Genomic DNA, 17,536 nt, shown 5'->3' with positions numbered 1-17,536 from the left:
CACATGGAAAAATATTAGAAAGACAACATTAGAAGAACAACTCTCTCCTAGGAAAAAAAAAAAAAAAAAAAAAAAAGGACATGGTTATGTATTCTACACTTCAAGTAAAACCAGTAATCATAACAGCAGTTAAAAAGCTTCTCTCTTCTATAGGGCTCAATCTCTACATGAGATACCTCTGAGTCAACAACGTTGAATAGGACCAGTGAAATAAATGACACATGTTCCACAGACAAAGTGAGAAGTCCATTTAAGGTGCTGACTTTATTCTCTCTGAAGAGGACAAAAACAACAAAGGCAACTGTGCTTAAATTGATATTTTTTTTTTTAATAGGGATGGATACAATGAATATACTGTAAGACAACCAATGATTTTTACTGAAATCTCATTACATTAGCAAATAAATTAACAGCCAGCTGAACAAAACAAACAAACAAGGATTGAGTAAAGATATTGCAAGTCCCTTGGGGAACCCTTCCACTGCTACAGTTACTGTTTTCACTGATATATGGGTGGACTCCTCTGTTTCTCCAAATGCCTTCACTGCAGCATCTGCAATATTCAGTGACCAACTCCCTTAATGACTTCTGTCAATTATCAGGTGGGCAGCTCTTTGGTAAAGGTGTGGCAAAGGCTTCTTTGCTTTCTGTCAATGCTCTGGGCTGATGCACAAAAACACTGAACTTGACACCTTGGTTAGCTGCTGCCCTCACAAAACCACTATTTGCAGTCATGGTGATGGCTTTTAAAGTGTCTCCTGTCCCAAAAATGGTTAGAGAACGGCTGTTGATTTTTGAACTAGCCACTAGTCCTAAGGCACGGTCAGATGGCTGATCTGGCACCACATTAATTCTTTTAACAAGCAATGCAGCTCGCTCTTTCTCCCCAGGTCCTCCCAGCGTTTCCAAGATAGACTGAAAATCTCTGACAGCAGATTCACACGCAAAGAGCTCTTTCCCCTGCATGAACTCCTCCAGCTGAGGCAGGACTCTCTCCCTCCTTTCTTGAGCCGCTTGCTCTGTTAGCACTTTTTCTTTGAAGATAAAGTAGCAGCCACCGTAACTCAGAGCAGAGACGTAGGTTATCAAGGTAGTGATGTCCAAGTTAATTCTATTGCACACATTTACTTTGATCTGAGTAGGAAAAGCGATGCTGGCCACTAAATTCTCCCGGTCTACTCTGGTCACCTGCAGGAGTTCAAGGTCTTCTTCATCTGATTCACTGGCACTTGGGTGCTGGTTTTCTGTAGAGGGCTCTGCCAGCGAGTTCACAGCAACAATGTCTCCTCGCACAGATATTCCCATCTCCTTGAGTCTCTCTGCCATTGGACTGGAGACGCTGTTGTAGAAGGCAAATATTATGTGTGGATTGCTGTACTCCACTGGCTGTTGACGACTTGCCTGCAGGAAGTCCTCTGCTTGCTCAATGACACTTTTGTCACCATACTGGCCCCTCCCCAGCCAGATGTTATGCAGGGCTTCGGCCTTCCGACCGATGGCCTTCACCCACGTGTGACCTCCATTTGCAACAACATCTACAACCAGTGTCTGTTTGTCTCCAAACCTATCCTCATAAGCAAAGACATGGAGGACACTGACAACATCCTCCAGGTTCTCTGCTGACTGGATAATGGCTTCAAGATGGGTAAGGTTTGTACTCTGCAGATGGGATTCTTTAACGGCCACCTTCCCTGCCTCCACCTTGTGTAAGAAGTTTAACTCAGCCTTCAGTTTGCCACATAGTTTTGCCCCACCTTCTATTCTCCTTTTCTGGGACTTGGAGAGGGCTTCTGCTCTCTTGATCAGTTCTTTGGCAACAGCAATTCTTTCACAAAGCAGAGTCTGCACAGACATATTGGAAACATTATTCCTATCAGATAAAAGCAAAAGAGAAGACTGTTATGGCATGGTTAAGGATAAAGATAATCAAGAGGTCTTTGCAACAGGAAACATTGGAACTTAGCAGTAGGTGTAGTGCAACAGCTACACGTACCCTGAAGCACAAGCATCAGGAACCTCCACCCACGTCCCACCAAAGTATTCAGTTCCTCGCCTTCACCTCTGGGGATCCAAACTAAAAGATCTTAGTTCTCAGCAAGGAAGAACAGCAGCACTCAAGTCTCCACAGACACCTTGCAAGATCATCTTTCTCCTCACATCTGAGCCCATCACAGAGCCACTCAAAGGGATCTCAGCGCTCAAAGTTCATTTGCAGAAGTTGCCACTCAGAGCAAAATTAGAAATCCTGTTAATGGCATAAGCAGATCTTTTTCTCCCTCATGCAACAGTTACCATTATAATAGGAGCCACCTACCATGCTTGCAGACTTACTAAGACGGCTGCCCTGCTAGTATTTTTACGTAGCATAGAAGATGCCCACTGTATTTTACAATTCCGAGTTGCATACTTCTATCCTTCCCAACTTCCAGCTTACACTATGCAATTCCCTGAATGAGCCAGTAACAATCCCCTGGCAAAACTTCAATGTTACATGGCATAATGACAAACTATAATTTATAATTCTAAAGCCAGGAGGATCTGGAAATTTCTGTTCTCTAGCTCTAACAAAGATTTATTGTGTAGTATCAGATAAATTCATTCCTGTCCCATCAACGCTACTCAGTACGTCTTCCTAAGTATAATTATAGGAATTGCTTAATTATTTGAAAAATGTAAGATTAAACACCACAGCAAAAAATCATTTTTTTAAAAGACACACAGTAATTGCCACTATGAAGAGTAAAATTAATCCTTTTTCACTCCCAACTACAAGTATTAACACATGTGCCAGTAATTTTTACCTAAACTGCACTTTGAAGTAAATTGGTATTAAAAGACATGGCAAAGACTTCAGATGAAAATGAGCAAAAGGATGCAGCCTGGGTCCTATAAAAGACTCTGCCATTACTGCTTTGGGAGCTGGCTTTATTATGAAGCGTAGATCACATTTGTATTATGCACAATTAAAATACAGTTACTATGAACTCCTACTGGCTCATTCAATAATTAGTATCACCAAAGTCTTCCCTTTCTTGTCAACCAAAGTGTCAGAGGTCTTTCTACATAACCTTATGACTCTCTTCAGGGTCAGAAAACACCAATTACCTCAGTCCTTCCCCCCAAAATCCCAACCAGACAGGTTCAGTCTTTAATCCTTTCACTGCCTAAAGGGAATCTTTTCCCTATTCCTGCCAGGACAGCACTCTGACTCACTTATGTGGAAATTAAATATAGCTCATGCCTTCTGAAACTTTTGCTTTGATCACCTCTTGCCCTCTGCAGCCATTCTGTACAGCCAGAACTTGTGGGCACTAAAAGGCAGAGTTTTTCCTTTGGCACTTTCCTGAAGCACCTCTCATGTGTCAGTGCAATACATTTTCTTCCCAGTCTCCCAGAATTGCACCTTCAGGGCTACCAAGTAAGAGCAAGAAAGCCACAATTCTGTCAGTAATGCTTCGGCACCATTGTGAAGGTACTTCCACTGCTAACCACCTCCAGTCCTCACCTGCTCTTGCACGACCAGCTGGCACAACACCACGTGGTTTTGCAAAGAGTTCGCTATCTGTTGCATCTGGTATCCTCACCTGATTCTTAAGAAACAGGACAAGCTCTGGGACTCAAACAGCCATGCTGTCGGGGTGAAGGTCTGGCCTGCATGAAGCGCCTTCCCCATGCCCGGCTCCCACAGATTGCCTCTGAGGGCAGGCAGGGGCACTGGGAGCTCCCTGCTCAACCTGTCCTGCACTGGCAGCAATAGGTCACATCCCTGGGTATTTTATATTTTGTATTTGTTACAGTAATAGCAGTTCACTGTATGTTTGCCTGCAACGGTAAGCCATTGCCACTAGTTTGTTCTTAGGAACGAGTAAAACCCATAGATGCTACCTCAGAACCTCTCACCACGGCAGCTACTAGATTTGTAGAAGCTGCAAGTACTCACTACAGCACCTGCAATTTCTGCAGATTTTTAAGTGCTCAAAACGAAGCTGACAAGTTTTTAAACGCAAAAAAAAAATCGACGAAAAGAGACCACGGCTGCCGCCGCTGGCGATCAGCCGCCCCTTCAGGCAGCCTCCATTTGAGGGCGCCCCCCCGCAGCCCCCGCCGCCATCACGTGAGAGCGGCGCCGGGGCGGTCGTGCCGCCATCTTGAGTGTGGGCAGCGCTATCCCCCGGCCCCTCACGGCAGGGCCGAGCCGGGCAGCACCGGGGGCCGGCCCGGAGGCGCCCCCGGGGGGGGGCGGCCGGGCCGGGCCGGGCGGGGCGGGGGGGCCGGGGGGGGGCCCCCCGGCCCCCCCCCCCCCCCGGCAGCGGCCGTATCGACCGCGGAGGGCCCGGGCCCCGTGTCCCCCCCTCCCCGCCAGCACCATGGCGCTCCCTGCTCTCCGCCCCGCGCTTCCCCGCGCCCTCCCGGCGGCCCGCAGCCCGTACTCACGGCCCGGCGGCCACAGCCTTCCCCCAAGCGGCGGCAGGAGGCGGCCCAGCACAGCCCGGCCCGGCCCGGCGTGGCACAGCTCGGCTCGGCCCGGCCCCAGCGCGCCTCCCCCGGGGCGGCCGGGCGGGGACAGCCGCGGCACCCGCCTCGCCGTGTCCCCGGCCCCAGCCGGCCAGCAGGCGGAGGGGATGCGATCCTCGGCCGCGGTGGGGTTTCGTTTTTTACCCCTAAAGGTTTTGTTTAAGGTGCTCCATGAGCACGAGGCGGGGATGTGTTCCTTCGGGATTTCAGCCCCTGCAGCTCCTTGCTCTGGTGCGTGCCGCAGCCTCCCGCTCCCCTCGCAAGTCAGCTTTGGGCAGTGATTTCAGAGGGGAGGGAGTGACCACGTTTCAGTCCATGAAGCTCCAATAACAAATGTATTTGGCGTGCAGTGCGAGCAACGCTCCTTCCACACTCAGGCATTTGGTGCCGAGCAGCGCTCCTTCCTTGCCCTGAGTCACTGCCTACCTGCATGGTTCTTCAGCCACTGAGCAAACCTGACACGGCCTCCAGCCCTTCTCTGTGCTACGGCACCAGTGGCACTGCCTTCGGCCCACCTGCTGCTGTTGATTTAATTCATGGAAGACGCCTACAGCGAGCAGCCCTTTCTAAGAGGTCATTTCACCAGATTCTGCCACACAACAGCAAGCCAAAAGCACAGTTTGAAGGGCTTACCGCACCTGTAACTTCTGTCTACTCAAAGTAACAGACTCACTGAAATGGTGATAGCATCGTGAATGGTCTTAGATCCTGATCAGACTACCAAAATAAAGCCCAAGGAAATTGTGTTCACATCAGTGTCATGCTATCTTGATTCCCTCAGAGCAGATCATCTTCCAAGGCAAATCCAAATCCAAGAACATTAACTGACTGGCATCTCTTCAGATGACTGCATTAGGAACAAGACAAATAAATAAACAGACCACGAAATGTGAGTCAAAGCCTTAAAATAACGTTTTGTCATCTTATTAATGAATTTTGTCCACTCTACTCCCCCTTGACCTCTCTTTATGCAGTAAAATAGGTTTTACAAAAACTAAAAGCTAATATCACATAAGTGCACGTTTTGAAAATAACCATAGCCACACTATATAATTTGCTACTCTGTTGCACCTCTCACAACTAATTTGATTTTATTATTTGAGAAGTACATCTCCAAATTAAAATTACTGTTTCTAAAATTACAGGGATTTTAGAGTGGAAGAAGATGGAAATTAGTTTCCTGTATTTTAAAGGTTCTCTTTAAATAACAGATAAAATTTAGTCACAATTCTGTAAGTGTAATCATCTGAGTATAAAGAAGTTATACCTAACTTCATTTTTTCACATACAAAACTCCTTTAAATATTCATATAGCACTAAATTGACTGAAGGCATATAAATATTCAAGTGGCATTCTGCTTTACTGAATTATTACGGAAACCTAAATTAAGAGTCTAGCAATATAAAATCTCCATTTCCAGTTCTGACTAGCTGCTCACTGACTCTAAGAAGAATAACCAGAGCATGGATTGGTTTTCAGTTAAAAAAAAAAAATGAACCATTTGTACATAGTTTTTATTTCTAACATTATGAAATAAAACTTAATTCATGGCATGCTTCAGAAATTCTTATTTGCCTAATAACATAACATCAACATGGAACAGATCAATTAGCTTATACGTCACGTTCTGCAGACTAACTCATACTTTTTATTTTCTTCATTGGTTAATGGCTGGCTAACATTTAACCTGTCAGGCTGCTCCTGTATGTGATTATCCTGGCATAGAAGCAGACTGATCCAGCTATCCCAGCTTCCATTTCATTACCAGTTACTGTTGAATGGCTCCAGACCAGATTTCTGCTTTAAAAAGAATATATATTTATCCTCTTAGGGTTTTTCATTTCTACATAACCTTACAGACATTGAGCATGTAAAAACTGTATCTGTATGTACACCCACAAATAATGTTCAAGCATCTAGTTCTGTACTTTTAAAAGTAGCCGTGCATAAATTAAGTGCTCTTTTCATTGCTGCACCTTTAGTTATCTTGCAAGCTGAAATATACTTCAGCACAATTCGGGGGATAAATTATTACATATTCTCATTTTGCTTTGTACATCCTACTGATTTTTTACTGATGTTGGTAACTGCATTTAGTATTCAGCCAGTAGCATTTGCTTCCATTATTTCTAACAGTACTTCAGGATTGAAAAATTCCTATGTCTAGGGACATGGAAATTACCCAGGTTAAAAAAAAATAATAATCTTGAGACATAAAGACCGAGACAATTCTAGAAGGTCAAGAGCAGAGCTGTTCAAGTAGATCACATTTTATACCCCACATGGAAGACTGTTCTGCATCTTTGTAAAAGTACACAATCTTTTACATTGGAAAACCCATTTTCAGAAGTTACTTAGAATTCAAAACACAATTCCACACAGTAAAAAAAAAATATTTTGTCCACTCAGAATTTAAACGTTCTTTAAGAGAAGGTCTAATATCAGTTCATGATGGCTAGTGTGTGGAAAATTAATTTTCCTCAGTGATACAGATACCCAAACCTCAGCTTTACGTTCAGAAGCTATAATTAAAAAGACACACAGACACCTTCCCCCAGAACAGTGGCCTTCAAGTTTTATTCTTTAGTCTTTTTGAGTGTTCATTTACATTTTGTACAGTATTTTGTGTACAAATATTCCATATGTCAAGGGAAAGAATTACCTGTAATAAGATTCCGTGTATTACAATATTAGGATCCTTGCATCTGCACCCATGATATTTAAAAAAATCTGTCCAGACAAACCATGTAGAAATAAGTATGCAAAAACTGCAAACAAAAACGTTTAAGGAGCCAAAATTAAAAATTCACTGTGTGAATTCACACAGTCTTGCTTGGTTTCTACTAGGCTATTGCAGCCAAGTAGTCCTTAACCTCAGTTGGAGTTAGCCTCCTAAAACCAGCTTCATTACAGATGCCAACTTCAATGTTGTCTTCTGTCATTTGCCCTTCAAAGCTCTCCTGTTAAAGGAAATACAGTTCAGTGAATCATGGCAATGATGTCGTATCAGTGAGAAACACATTTCTTAAATATTTTGCTAACCTTTAGTGTTAAGATAGCTGTATGAATGGCATCTTCAAGCTCCAAATCTTCATTGTATCTGTAAAAAGATCATCATATATTTCAACGAGACAGTGCACCCAGAGCCTCCAAAAACCCAAAGACTGGTAAATTTTTCATACAAATAGTATTTGTAAGTACTGTTATTTTAAAAAATACAAATAATGATTTTGAAGATTAATCTATTTCACTACTTGTTCTGCAAATATGCTAATGTTCTGTTATTTGCAATGGATTATTTTGTCATACACACTAAAGTTCAAGAAAATTTCACGTGCATATTTAAATAAGGAAATTAGAAGCATCATATTTTAAATATTTTAAAACTTCATTCTGGTACTTCAAAATATTTTTTGCCTCATCTGTTTTACCTGAATCTGAACAAAACAGATAGTATCCTTTTAGACACGTATCAAATATATTACCTTTTCTCAAGGAACGTTTTCCCATTGACGTAATTTTTTCCCATTGCTGTTGCTTTCCAAGCAAAGTAAGCTCCCTGTAAAAGCAACAATACATTGAATTTTTCTCTGTAACTTAGTCAAAAACTTATTTGACTTCTTGGTAAAAGAAACAGAAGCAATTATGAAAATATTGGATGTTATGACAATATATGACATTATTTTAGGTCACACTCAGATGAATTTGATATGGAAACATATACCATGAAAACATATTTGTATAGAGTCCCACCTATTTTCATCCTCCCACTGCTTTGAAAGATAGATTTAGTAAGGTCTTAGCATAGTTTGATTTGGGATTCCTTGAACAGAAATATATGCTCATACTTGAGTATGAACAGTCAGTTCTTTCTTTAGGCTCACCCTGGTCCCCCCCCCTTTTTCTTTTTTAAGACTAAGTAATGTGAACAACTTGTTTACATCTGGTTTATCTTACCTACTAGTACGTTATTTAGCCATCACTCCTATTCGCTCTTATTGCACAAAGACCATCAAGAGCATCAAGAGTTCTACGCCTCAATCAGGCTGATTACACAAGGTAACTGCATTTTGCTTTTTACATTTAACATCAGGTAGCAGCTCAAATTTCTGAGAGTTATCAAGTATCAGTAGAGCAACCAATTTTTTATTCTGATGTAAAGTGCTATAACTCAGAGTGCTCAGTTTGAGCAGCGTAAGTGGTCAAAACACAGGTACCTGCTGCAGGATGCCAGACTCTCACTGTTACTTCCAAGTAGGTGGGAAAGGATGAAAAGGGATGGTGATCTCTTTCAGAAACTGCTGCTATTCCTCATGCACTTCAGAACATGGAGACACAGAACGAGCAGATGCTACCCACTTCCTACATTCCTACATTTCCTTTGGCACAGAGGCCAGAATTCCAGGCTTGATCCCAACACCTAGTGAAGTAGAATTATTCTGACTTCTGAAGTTGGGATAAGAGATCTTTTCTTCTGGTTCCACATTCTTCTCATCACAGAAACTATTTCATAATCACATACAAAGTTTTAGATGTCATATAAAAATAGTTGGAATTTACAAATATAAGATACTTACAGATGGATCCGACTGAAACAAATAGGGCCGCCCCTCATTCCAGCCACATATTAGCAGTGATACACCAAATGGGCGAACACCTCTACAGGCAAAAAAAAAAAAAAAAAAAAAAGCCTCACAATTGGCAAAAAAAATTTATAATTTTTCTCAGTGAACACCAATTGGATCTGTTAACCTTCCCCCACAGGCCTCCCAACAACCCAGAGCTGTGATCATGACTGACTAGTCAGTATGTCTGCATTCAAGATACGATGACTATCTCACCCAGTCTGTTACTGCTCCTCTCACTCGCCCACTTTCTGTGAGTATTCTCCAGCAAAACACTACCCATGTTTTTAACAGGTAAAAAATTAATCATCAGGTAGTTGTCATACCTGACATTTAAACAACTCAATCTTTCTAAACAGCTTCAAACTTCAGAAAACTGCATACCCAGACTGTGTATATTCCTGCATCACAGAAGCAATTCTTTGTACTAGCTGAGCTGTTGGAATGGGCTCGTGATAAACCAAGTAATATTGCTGGGCCAGCTTCCGAGCTCTGTGCACAAGTACTCTAAAAACAAAGACAGAATTATTATATCAAAAAATCCAACTATTTGTTACAACTAGAACTGAAAAATCATAACAAATATTAGGCTAAGGAATTACACATCTGACATAAAACCAATGTACAAAAACACAGATCATATTGGGTTATCTTTATCAACTGGGTAATCTCTGAAGTACCTCAATTGAAACTAAGGTTGAATTACATTGCTGTTCATTCCACGTTCTTTTTTTAGATATAAATGCATTTGCCAAGGAAATTCGTATATTAAGTTAACCTTAAACAGAACGTAAATTTCATATACAGTGTAACACAACATAATATTATGCTATATACTTAGAAAAATGTATCTAAATGATGACCAAGCATATTTTTTTTTATTTACCTGTAATCTGGACCCATACCGCTATACACTAAACCTATATGTTTGGTAATTGGTTCTACTTTGTGAACACTCCTTTCATCATAAAGGATGGATTTCTGCTTCTTCTCAGTTGCCAACACCACTCCATTTGCAGCTAGAAAGGAACAAGATTTTTTCCGTATTAAACAAAAATTATAAAAAACAGTTGAAGCACAGAACAGGTTTGTTGGAACAAATAATTTTGCACCTCCCTTTAAAAAAATCTTTCAAGTTTACAGTTGTGTTAAACAGAGATTATTTAAGGAGCCCACCCAACATACTGTTTCCCATTTTGAATAATCAGCACAGCTCCCATCATCCCATTTCAAAGATTCTAAAGCACGTAGTAATAATTGAGCAGTTGAAGTAACTTTACGTGTAGTATCTATGTATGAACACAGCTAGAGTTATTTACTTAAGGAACACTTCAAATCAAAGATATTTATTTCTGCCAGTTGTGCCTGCCCAGTATCACCCTAGCAATCCTCTTCTAGAATGAAGCTCTACGTTTCCCTTCTTTATAATAGAACCATCCACTAATGTAGTTATGTTCCCAACATACCTTTGATCCCAACCGATGGAGCTCCTGCAGCCACTGCAGCCAAAGCATATTCAATCTGGACAAGTTTCCCAGAAGGACTGAAAAGCAAAATGCAATAAATACCATCATTCTGATAGGCTCAAATATTTCCTGCAGTGATCTGATGTTAATTTTCTTCTTTAACCTCTTTACACCTAGCATCTCCATACTCTAATCATACTTTAATAAATAAATAAATAAAACTGAAGATTCATTTAAAAGAACCAGGCAGGTTCTTTTAAAAGTTTGCTGCGTGGTGCTACCATGATACTCACACAGCACCTGCTTATAACCCAAATGAAAAACAACGCTCTTGTATAGGAAGTACTGATTGCAATGCAGTTCTCCAACTTTGTACCATTTAAACTAAGTTTCTCACTTGGAGGAGGGATCTTCACAACATGTCACAAATTTCCACTGAAATGGCGTTATACATGTGGTTTGCAAGAATTTTCAGAACAGTGACGTTCACTGCTGAAAGGTACAAGCAAACCACGGCTATTCGTTTTCTCTGATGAGCACACAACAGGTCAATGACACAAGATGGAAACAGTTCCTCCAGGGATTCCTGCATCTTGCTTTAACGATCCACACTGCTCTGCTAACAGATGCAGAACCATCCAAACAGAGCAGCAGGTGTCAGACTGTTTAAGTAACTCATCCAAAACAAGGTGCAAGCTCTATCTCCATGGAAGAGGACAGCACAGCACCAGTCACTCATTGGACAAACAATTCTGACAACACTTCTGACGCTGCTCTTTTAGTAAATGCACAATCAAAATAAAAGATGCTGCGCTTCTGTGCTTAGAAGAGATAAACAAAGCATGCAGTAATCAGCGCAGTTATTTGTACGCTATGTAAATGTGGGTGACAGCAATAATTCTAGCTCCTCCCTCACAAAATACCAATGAACTAGAACAAGTTTCCCATACCAGAATCAAAATATCCACAACATTAGAATATTTTAAATCCTAGCATAAGCTAAATTAAATTATTCTCAGCACATGAAATATGCAAATGAGGAATAGCATACGCAGTTGATATCTCTTCCACACGGATACAAAACCAAATGGTTTCACAGCACTAGTGGCTCTACAAAGGAAAACAAGTTTGGAATTGATTTCCTAAGGGAGGTACAAGAGCTAATAACGGATTCAGCCCACTTTGGTACGATGGGCTGAATCCATCCATTAGGAAGATTCTTTTACCTTCTTTTTCACTTTCAGACTGAACTGCACTGTTTGCTTAACCGCAACGACACCTCAGTGAGCTGCTTTGCAGTTACAGAGCACTGTCCTCTGAGATTACGGCGGCACTTTAGCAAAACCCAAAGGCCTACTTTCAATTTCTCTTTTTGCGCGTTCATAATACAGTTCTCGATAACAGCCTCATCGAAACGGAGAACAGCCGTCTTTTCCTTCAGCTCACCCGAAGTGCGTGCGTTAGGATAACGCCTAGCAGGCAGCAGCCCGGTAGCACCGCCCGCCCGCCCCCACACGACCGGGATCCCCGGGCCCCCCGCCATGACTCTGCAAAGCCCCACTGCGGCCTTCCCCCGCCCGCTGCGGCCTGCTGCCCCTCACCGCCGCCCCCCCGTGCTCCTGCCCCCCGCCCGCCCCCGCCTGTCCCGTCCCGTCCCGTCCCGTCCCGGCGGGTCCCGGCGGGCACCTGAAGGTGGTGAGGGAGAAGCTGTAGCCGCGCTCCGCCATTTTGGGGCCAGCCCCTCAGCTCCCCCTCCGCCCGCTCCTTCTGCGCAAGCGCGTTCTGCCCGCCCGCCCCGCCGGCGGCAGCGCTGATTGGCGGAGGGGAGGGGGGACAAGGGAGCGATGAGCGACGAGGCTCGCCGCGAGGCACGTCGGGGGTTGAAGTCTTCCAACCTCACCTCCTCAGCATGCTGGTGGCCGCAGGGCACGCTGGGTCTTGAAGTCCCGGCCCCTGCCGTTGTTACGCCGAGACGCGCTCGCCGCACTCGCTTTCCCAGGAGGCTCAGCGGCGGGAGCGGCCTCCCCCCTCCTCCTGCGGCAGGCATGGCGGCGCTGCACGGCGCTCCGCTGCTGGGGCTGCGCGGCCTCCTGCGGCACTGCTGGGGCCGGCTGCTGCGCGGCGTGGGGGCACGCGCGCCGCAGTGGGGTGCGCGCACCGCCCCTGCTCCGCGGCGGCTGGGGGGAGGCGGGAGGATAGCAGTGGTAGGGCCAGCGGGAATGGCCGCACCTTGTGCCGGGGGGGGTCAGGGTGGAAATGAGGAGACATTTCTCCTCAGAAAGAGCGGTCAGGCGTTGGGACGGGTTGCCCAGGGAGGTGGTGGGGTCACCGTCCCTGGGGGCGTTCAAGGAAAGGTTGGACGTGGTGCTTGGGGACGTGGTGTAGCGCGTGACATTGGTGGTAGGGGGGTGGTTGGACCAGATGACCTTGGAGGTCTCTTCCAACCTTATTGATTCCATGATTTTTGTCCTTCAGGGCCAGCACTAGCTGTCCAAGGTCCTGCTTGTCTCCCAGAGCCAGCAGAAGACCCCAGAGAAGGCAGTGAGGTGCCAGGCCTCTTGGGCAGCATCTTGTGGATGGCAGCGCCCAAGAAAAGGCGTACCATTGAAGTGAACCGCTGCCGGCGGAGAAATCCTACAAATCTCATAAAAATAAAGGTAATCAGCAACTCTGTGTGTGCTTTCCATCATATTCAGTGCAAGTAATTTGATTAACAGTGAACAAACATGCTGGAGTAAGATTTGTGACAGTGATTTTTAATCTCATTTACAGAATCCTTTGTACATCTCCTCATGATCATATATATCATATATAATCTCACTTGAGAGAATCATAATGGCCAGTACAGACTGAAGAAAGTTTTCTGGAAGTTGTTTATAAATGTGGATTCTAGCTATATGGCTACTATAGGTAGAAATACCTATATTTTCTGTGCATCTAAATGGCTTGATAGGTCTTCATCCTTCCAAATGTCAATAGGCATAAGGATTTACATATTGATTTCATGGGCTATTTTTAGTAGTAAGCATCTGATACAGCAATACATAGCTGAAAAAAAGGACTGGATAAAATAATAAATTCTGAAAAGGCAATTGAATTTTCCTGGTATTTCATATTTATTAATCGCTTGTGATTGCTCCCTGTTTCTTTTTTGTTGTTCATATTGTAAAATTTTCTATTTTTCACTTTTATTTATTTATTTATTTATTTTTTTGTAGAGAAACATAGATGTTTGTCCTGAGTGTGGAAACTTGAAAGAGAAGCATGTCCTGTGTGGCTATTGTTATGCACAGGTCAAAGCAGAAACTCGGCAGATACGGAAGGAAATGGGTAAAAAGGAAGGAGGACCATTTAATGCTCCTACTGTAGAGACTGTAGTCTTATACGAGGGAGAAAACCCCACAGAAAAAGACGAAGGCAAGCGGATCGTTGAAAGAGCCAGGAAGCGTCCGTTGTGGTTTACTCAAAATTAACAGTGAGAAAGCTCGAGTTTTTCAAGAATGTTTTCCTTGTTTAATCAATGCCGATACAAAAAAATGTATGAACTTTTGGCAAGTCTGCTCAAATCACGTTTTATGTCGCACGGTGTTGCTTCTATAGCATGCAGTGGGAAATACTTCTCAGTGATACACCATAACAGTCAACAACTAAAGAGAAGCCAGGACCTATCTTGGATTTGGATATCTGCATACAGTACAGTGACTATTTTGTATGTTAATATACGCTGGTTTTGTAAGTAACTTTTTTTTTTTCTAACAAAGGAAAAACATTCATGGATGTAAAATAAAGTATATAAAGTTTCCTAGAGAAATCTGCTTTCTGGTTTTGGCTCCTGGTCTTAAAAAATCAACAACAACAAAAAACACTTTTAAACCAATGCTGGTTACAGACAAAAGATATTTCTGAGGAAAAGGGCAGTTACCCGGTAATTTCCATGTCTTGTAATAGAGTCTGCGTAGATCTCTCCACAATGCTGCTGTTTGAGATTCTCATTGTTATTTCTGTTTTTGAGTAAAACAACGGTTTACAAGTGTTCTTTGCTCTTTTGGTACCACACTGAACGTTATTTATTCTCTCTGTTGTCAGGATACCAAGTAATCTATTTTAAAGAAAGACAGCCATGCTCTCCCCACCTCCCCCACTGTGATTCTTTGAGTGAAGTAGCAAACTGAGATCTAATGACTGGCAATCTGTAAGTTTTATGAAGGTCAAAGCTGATCATTTGCGGCCGTTCCCAGTAACGTGTGTGGAAAACTGCAAAGAACAGCATGACTTCCTGTCCTGTGTCCTCTGCAGAGTGGGGATACCTCTGCTGTCCGTGGGTACTCACTCCAGTGCTGCAGCTACAGCAGCTAGCTGTGTGTTTCCGCTTCAGCTTTAGCCATCCAGTTGTAAACCATTAGCATTAGAGGTTAAGATTAGTTTTAATTAGTCACCTATTTGACCCTGTACTCTTCCACTTCCCTGTTTTGGGAATCCATGCTGATAAAAAAAAATATTCAAGGGTTTTACACGGTTTGTTTTTTTATTGGCTCCCTGTAGCTTGTGCCAGGGTCTGAAAACTGTCAATGTGGGGAGTAGGAATGCAGGCGGAGAGGCAGGACCACGCTTTCCTGAATAGCCTTCACTTGAGCATGGCTGAGCCTATTTAAAATTACGCCAGGGCTAGTGTGTGCTGACAGGCTTCGCTTCTTTCCTCACTTTGTATTCCATGTTTTGGCAGGAAAGTAGGAACAGATGTTAGCAGCAATGTTATATGTCCTCCATAGTCTATCAAAATAATGAATGTTGATAAGTATAAATTGAGGCAATTCAGGTGACAGTATCCAAGCAAAATACCTAAGTCCTTTTCTATTTGTCCAAACAGGATTTGTCCCAGTCCTGTCTGTTTCTCACTTCTTAGAACTTAAGTCAATAAAAAGTGGCAAGCAGGATGCAGAATGGAAGGCTTGATTTTTCCAGAGCTGGAAAGGATAAGACTGACATATTGGAGGTAAGGTTAGCCAAGCTGATACACTGCTGTTCCAAGGGAAAGGTGTGTATGTATTTCAGGGAGAATGTTTTTTGTTTTGTTTACCTACATATCATAGGACCAATTACAGAGTGCTGTTTTAGTCCCTTTTTACATATATATAGTTTTTACAATGAATGTGGAGAAATAAGCAAAAATATCTTGTAATGTTGAGTCATGGGTTAATTTCTCAGACACACAGGGATATTATTTACGTATATATCCAAACAGGAGAGAGGACATGGTTTCCACTAATGCAGTAATAATTATAATTGGCAGTACAGAGCATACGTTTATTGACTTAGAGTATCTGTGAAGCAGTGAAGATGTTCTTATGAAACATGAGTGAAGTTAGGCTGTGCCAGCACTTAAACGTATTAAGGTACTTGCAGGGTCACAGTTGGGTAATGATTCATTTCCCAGCCATACTGCTTATGGTAGTATTGCATTTGTGCAATCCACACAGCGTGAGTTGCTTGATAATGTTTCATAGTGGTTTCTGAGTAATGTGGGAAAAAAGTCATTTAAATGTCTGGTATTCATGGTCTCTAAATGAAAAAATAGACAAATATTGGAGATTCATACATATATAATTGATGTAGTACCAATAAATTTTCCCAGAAAGAAATTATCTTCAGTGAGAGTCAGAAGAATCTAGTTTAGTTTCAATATTTTTTTCTTCAAAACAGGAGGACTAAAGGAAAGACCACTTTGATAGCGTAGCTTTACAAACACTGACATACAAACCTCTATTTCTCTTTTTAAAAATCCAAAATTCATGTAAAATGTGGCATAATATTTTGCTTGAAATAAACTCTGCTTATATGCAATAGAATCTTTTGCCAGAATATTTTTATCAAAATTAAGATATGCTAATCTTGCTGGTATTTTCTCAGGGTGTGTGACTCATGTTAAACTTGTGATCTAAAATTTATAGTGCTTACATTTGCAGATGAAAGCTGCTGTAAGGTATTTTGAAAAATATAAATTGCAATTGTGCTAGTATATATGCAGATATTTTCAAAACAATGTAAACTAGAACTTAAGAAAAGCAAGCTGGATGTTACAAATGGTTATTCTGGAATCAATTTACACTCAGATTAAAAATTGTCTCATTTAGGAATATCACTGAAAAAAGACATTATTTTTTTTCTGAAAATTTAATATGATTAAATACATGTTATATGTAATTATGGTGTTGTTTTTTTTTCTCAGCATTTTATGTGACATAACTTTTTTAAATTATAGAAAGAATGAGGAAGATAATGTAATGTCCAAAAATACAAGGATGCAAATTGCTAAACGATTTTGCATCATACTAAGATCTATAGAGGTAACAGTGATCACTGGCTGGGTTGAATTACATTATCTGTACTGGTTGATAAACCAAGTTTCTCTTCAATTTCCTATTTAAATAGCAAATTTTCGATTTAGTGTAGAACATACTATGCCAGCAAGAGCTGGAGGTAGATACACCGTATACTTTAAACACTAGGTGGCAGAGGAGTGTAGATTTCTGGTAGGTGGAAAACAAAAGCCAATGATTCACTAGAGAGATATGAAAGTCAAAATCAGATTGAAGAAATTTGCGATTGTGTAAGTAAAAGATCTGCAAGTAGACTAGGTTTGCTAGGTAAAAAGGAAAATATGAAATTCTTTATGGGACACAGGCTAATTTATTGTGGTTCATTGTTCTGACTGAATTAAATGAGATTTATACTGAGAAATAAGGCACTGGCTTTTGTGTATATTTATGTACTTCTGCTCTTTGCTTTGGGTGATTTATTTGAAATTGCAGCTTTACCTATTGGGTTCCCCTAGCAAGATGGTGGAGCTCTTTTTTCCACTTCTTAATTACAGATGGCTTTCTGAATTCTGTTCCTTTGTATGCCTGGTGTATTCAGTTAGTTGGCATTTT

General features: G+C 42.0%; 3 protein-coding genes across 5 annotated transcripts; 1 reads left to right on the top strand and 2 right to left on the bottom strand.

Annotated features, from left to right (window-relative positions):
* Positions 1-245: 245 nt before the first annotated feature.
* Positions 246-4,580, bottom strand: C2H7orf25 (chromosome 2 C7orf25 homolog). Of its 3 annotated transcripts, none has more exons than XM_035319049.1 (2): positions 4,435-4,580; positions 246-1,870 (listed from the first exon to the last, which is right to left on the bottom strand). In XM_035319049.1, exon 2 carries the CDS (start codon positions 1,852-1,854, stop codon positions 592-594), a length of 1,263 nt encoding a protein of 420 aa, XP_035174940.1. In that variant the 5' UTR covers positions 1,855-1,870; positions 4,435-4,580; the 3' UTR covers positions 246-591. The 3 variants fall into 3 exon arrangements, with proteins under 3 accessions (XP_035174940.1, XP_035174939.1, XP_035174941.1); XM_035319048.1 differs by lacking the exon at positions 4,435-4,580 and adding an exon at positions 3,823-3,877; XM_035319050.1 differs by lacking the exon at positions 4,435-4,580 and adding an exon at positions 3,201-3,624 and having other exon boundaries at positions 246-1,874.
* A 2,485-nt stretch (positions 4,581-7,065) lies between these two features.
* On the bottom strand, positions 7,066-12,419 carry PSMA2 (proteasome 20S subunit alpha 2). Its single transcript, XM_035318579.1, has 8 exons — positions 12,294-12,419; positions 10,608-10,684; positions 10,028-10,160; positions 9,526-9,648; positions 9,094-9,175; positions 8,002-8,075; positions 7,559-7,616; positions 7,066-7,476 (listed from the first exon to the last, which is right to left on the bottom strand). The coding sequence occupies exons 1-8, from the start codon at positions 12,332-12,334 to the stop codon at positions 7,360-7,362; spliced, it is 705 nt and encodes a 234-aa protein (XP_035174470.1). The 5' UTR covers positions 12,335-12,419; the 3' UTR covers positions 7,066-7,359.
* Positions 12,420-12,644: 225 nt separating this feature from the next.
* On the top strand, positions 12,645-16,808 carry MRPL32 (mitochondrial ribosomal protein L32). The gene is made up of 3 exons (XM_035319181.1): positions 12,645-12,755; positions 13,083-13,264; positions 13,826-16,808. The coding sequence occupies exons 1-3, from the start codon at positions 12,653-12,655 to the stop codon at positions 14,078-14,080; spliced, it is 540 nt and encodes a 179-aa protein (XP_035175072.1). The 5' UTR covers positions 12,645-12,652; the 3' UTR covers positions 14,081-16,808.
* Positions 16,809-17,536: the final 728 nt, after the last annotated feature.

The sequence above is a fragment of the Oxyura jamaicensis genome, chromosome 2 (assembly GCF_011077185.1).
Source record: "Oxyura jamaicensis isolate SHBP4307 breed ruddy duck chromosome 2, BPBGC_Ojam_1.0, whole genome shotgun sequence".
Classification (NCBI taxonomy): Eukaryota; Metazoa; Chordata; class Aves; order Anseriformes; family Anatidae; genus Oxyura; species Oxyura jamaicensis.
Note: the sequence above shows the minus strand (reverse complement) of the source record. Positions and strands in the feature narration are given on the sequence as shown.

Bases quoted from the DNA above. Each gene is read 5' to 3' on its own strand.
- PSMA2 (XM_035318579.1), bottom strand. From the start codon at position 12,334: ATGGCGGAGCGCGGCTACAGCTTCTCCCTCACCACCTTCAG. The intron at 8,076-9,093 runs GTAAGTATCTTA...TTGCTTTTACAG, and splicing joins TGTTTCAGTCGGATCCATCT to GGAGCTTACTTTGCTTGGAA. The intron at 7,617-8,001 runs GTAATATATTTG...ATCTTTTTACAG, and splicing joins AAAACGTTCCTTGAGAAAAG to ATACAATGAAGATTTGGAGC.
- MRPL32 (XM_035319181.1), top strand. From the start codon at position 12,653: ATGGCGGCGCTGCACGGCGCTCCGCTGCTGGGGCTGCGCGGCCTCCTG. The intron at 12,756-13,082 runs GTGCGCGCACCG...TTTGTCCTTCAG, and splicing joins GGCACGCGCGCCGCAGTGGG to GGCCAGCACTAGCTGTCCAA. The intron at 13,265-13,825 runs GTAATCAGCAAC...ATTTTTTTGTAG, and splicing joins CAAATCTCATAAAAATAAAG to AGAAACATAGATGTTTGTCC.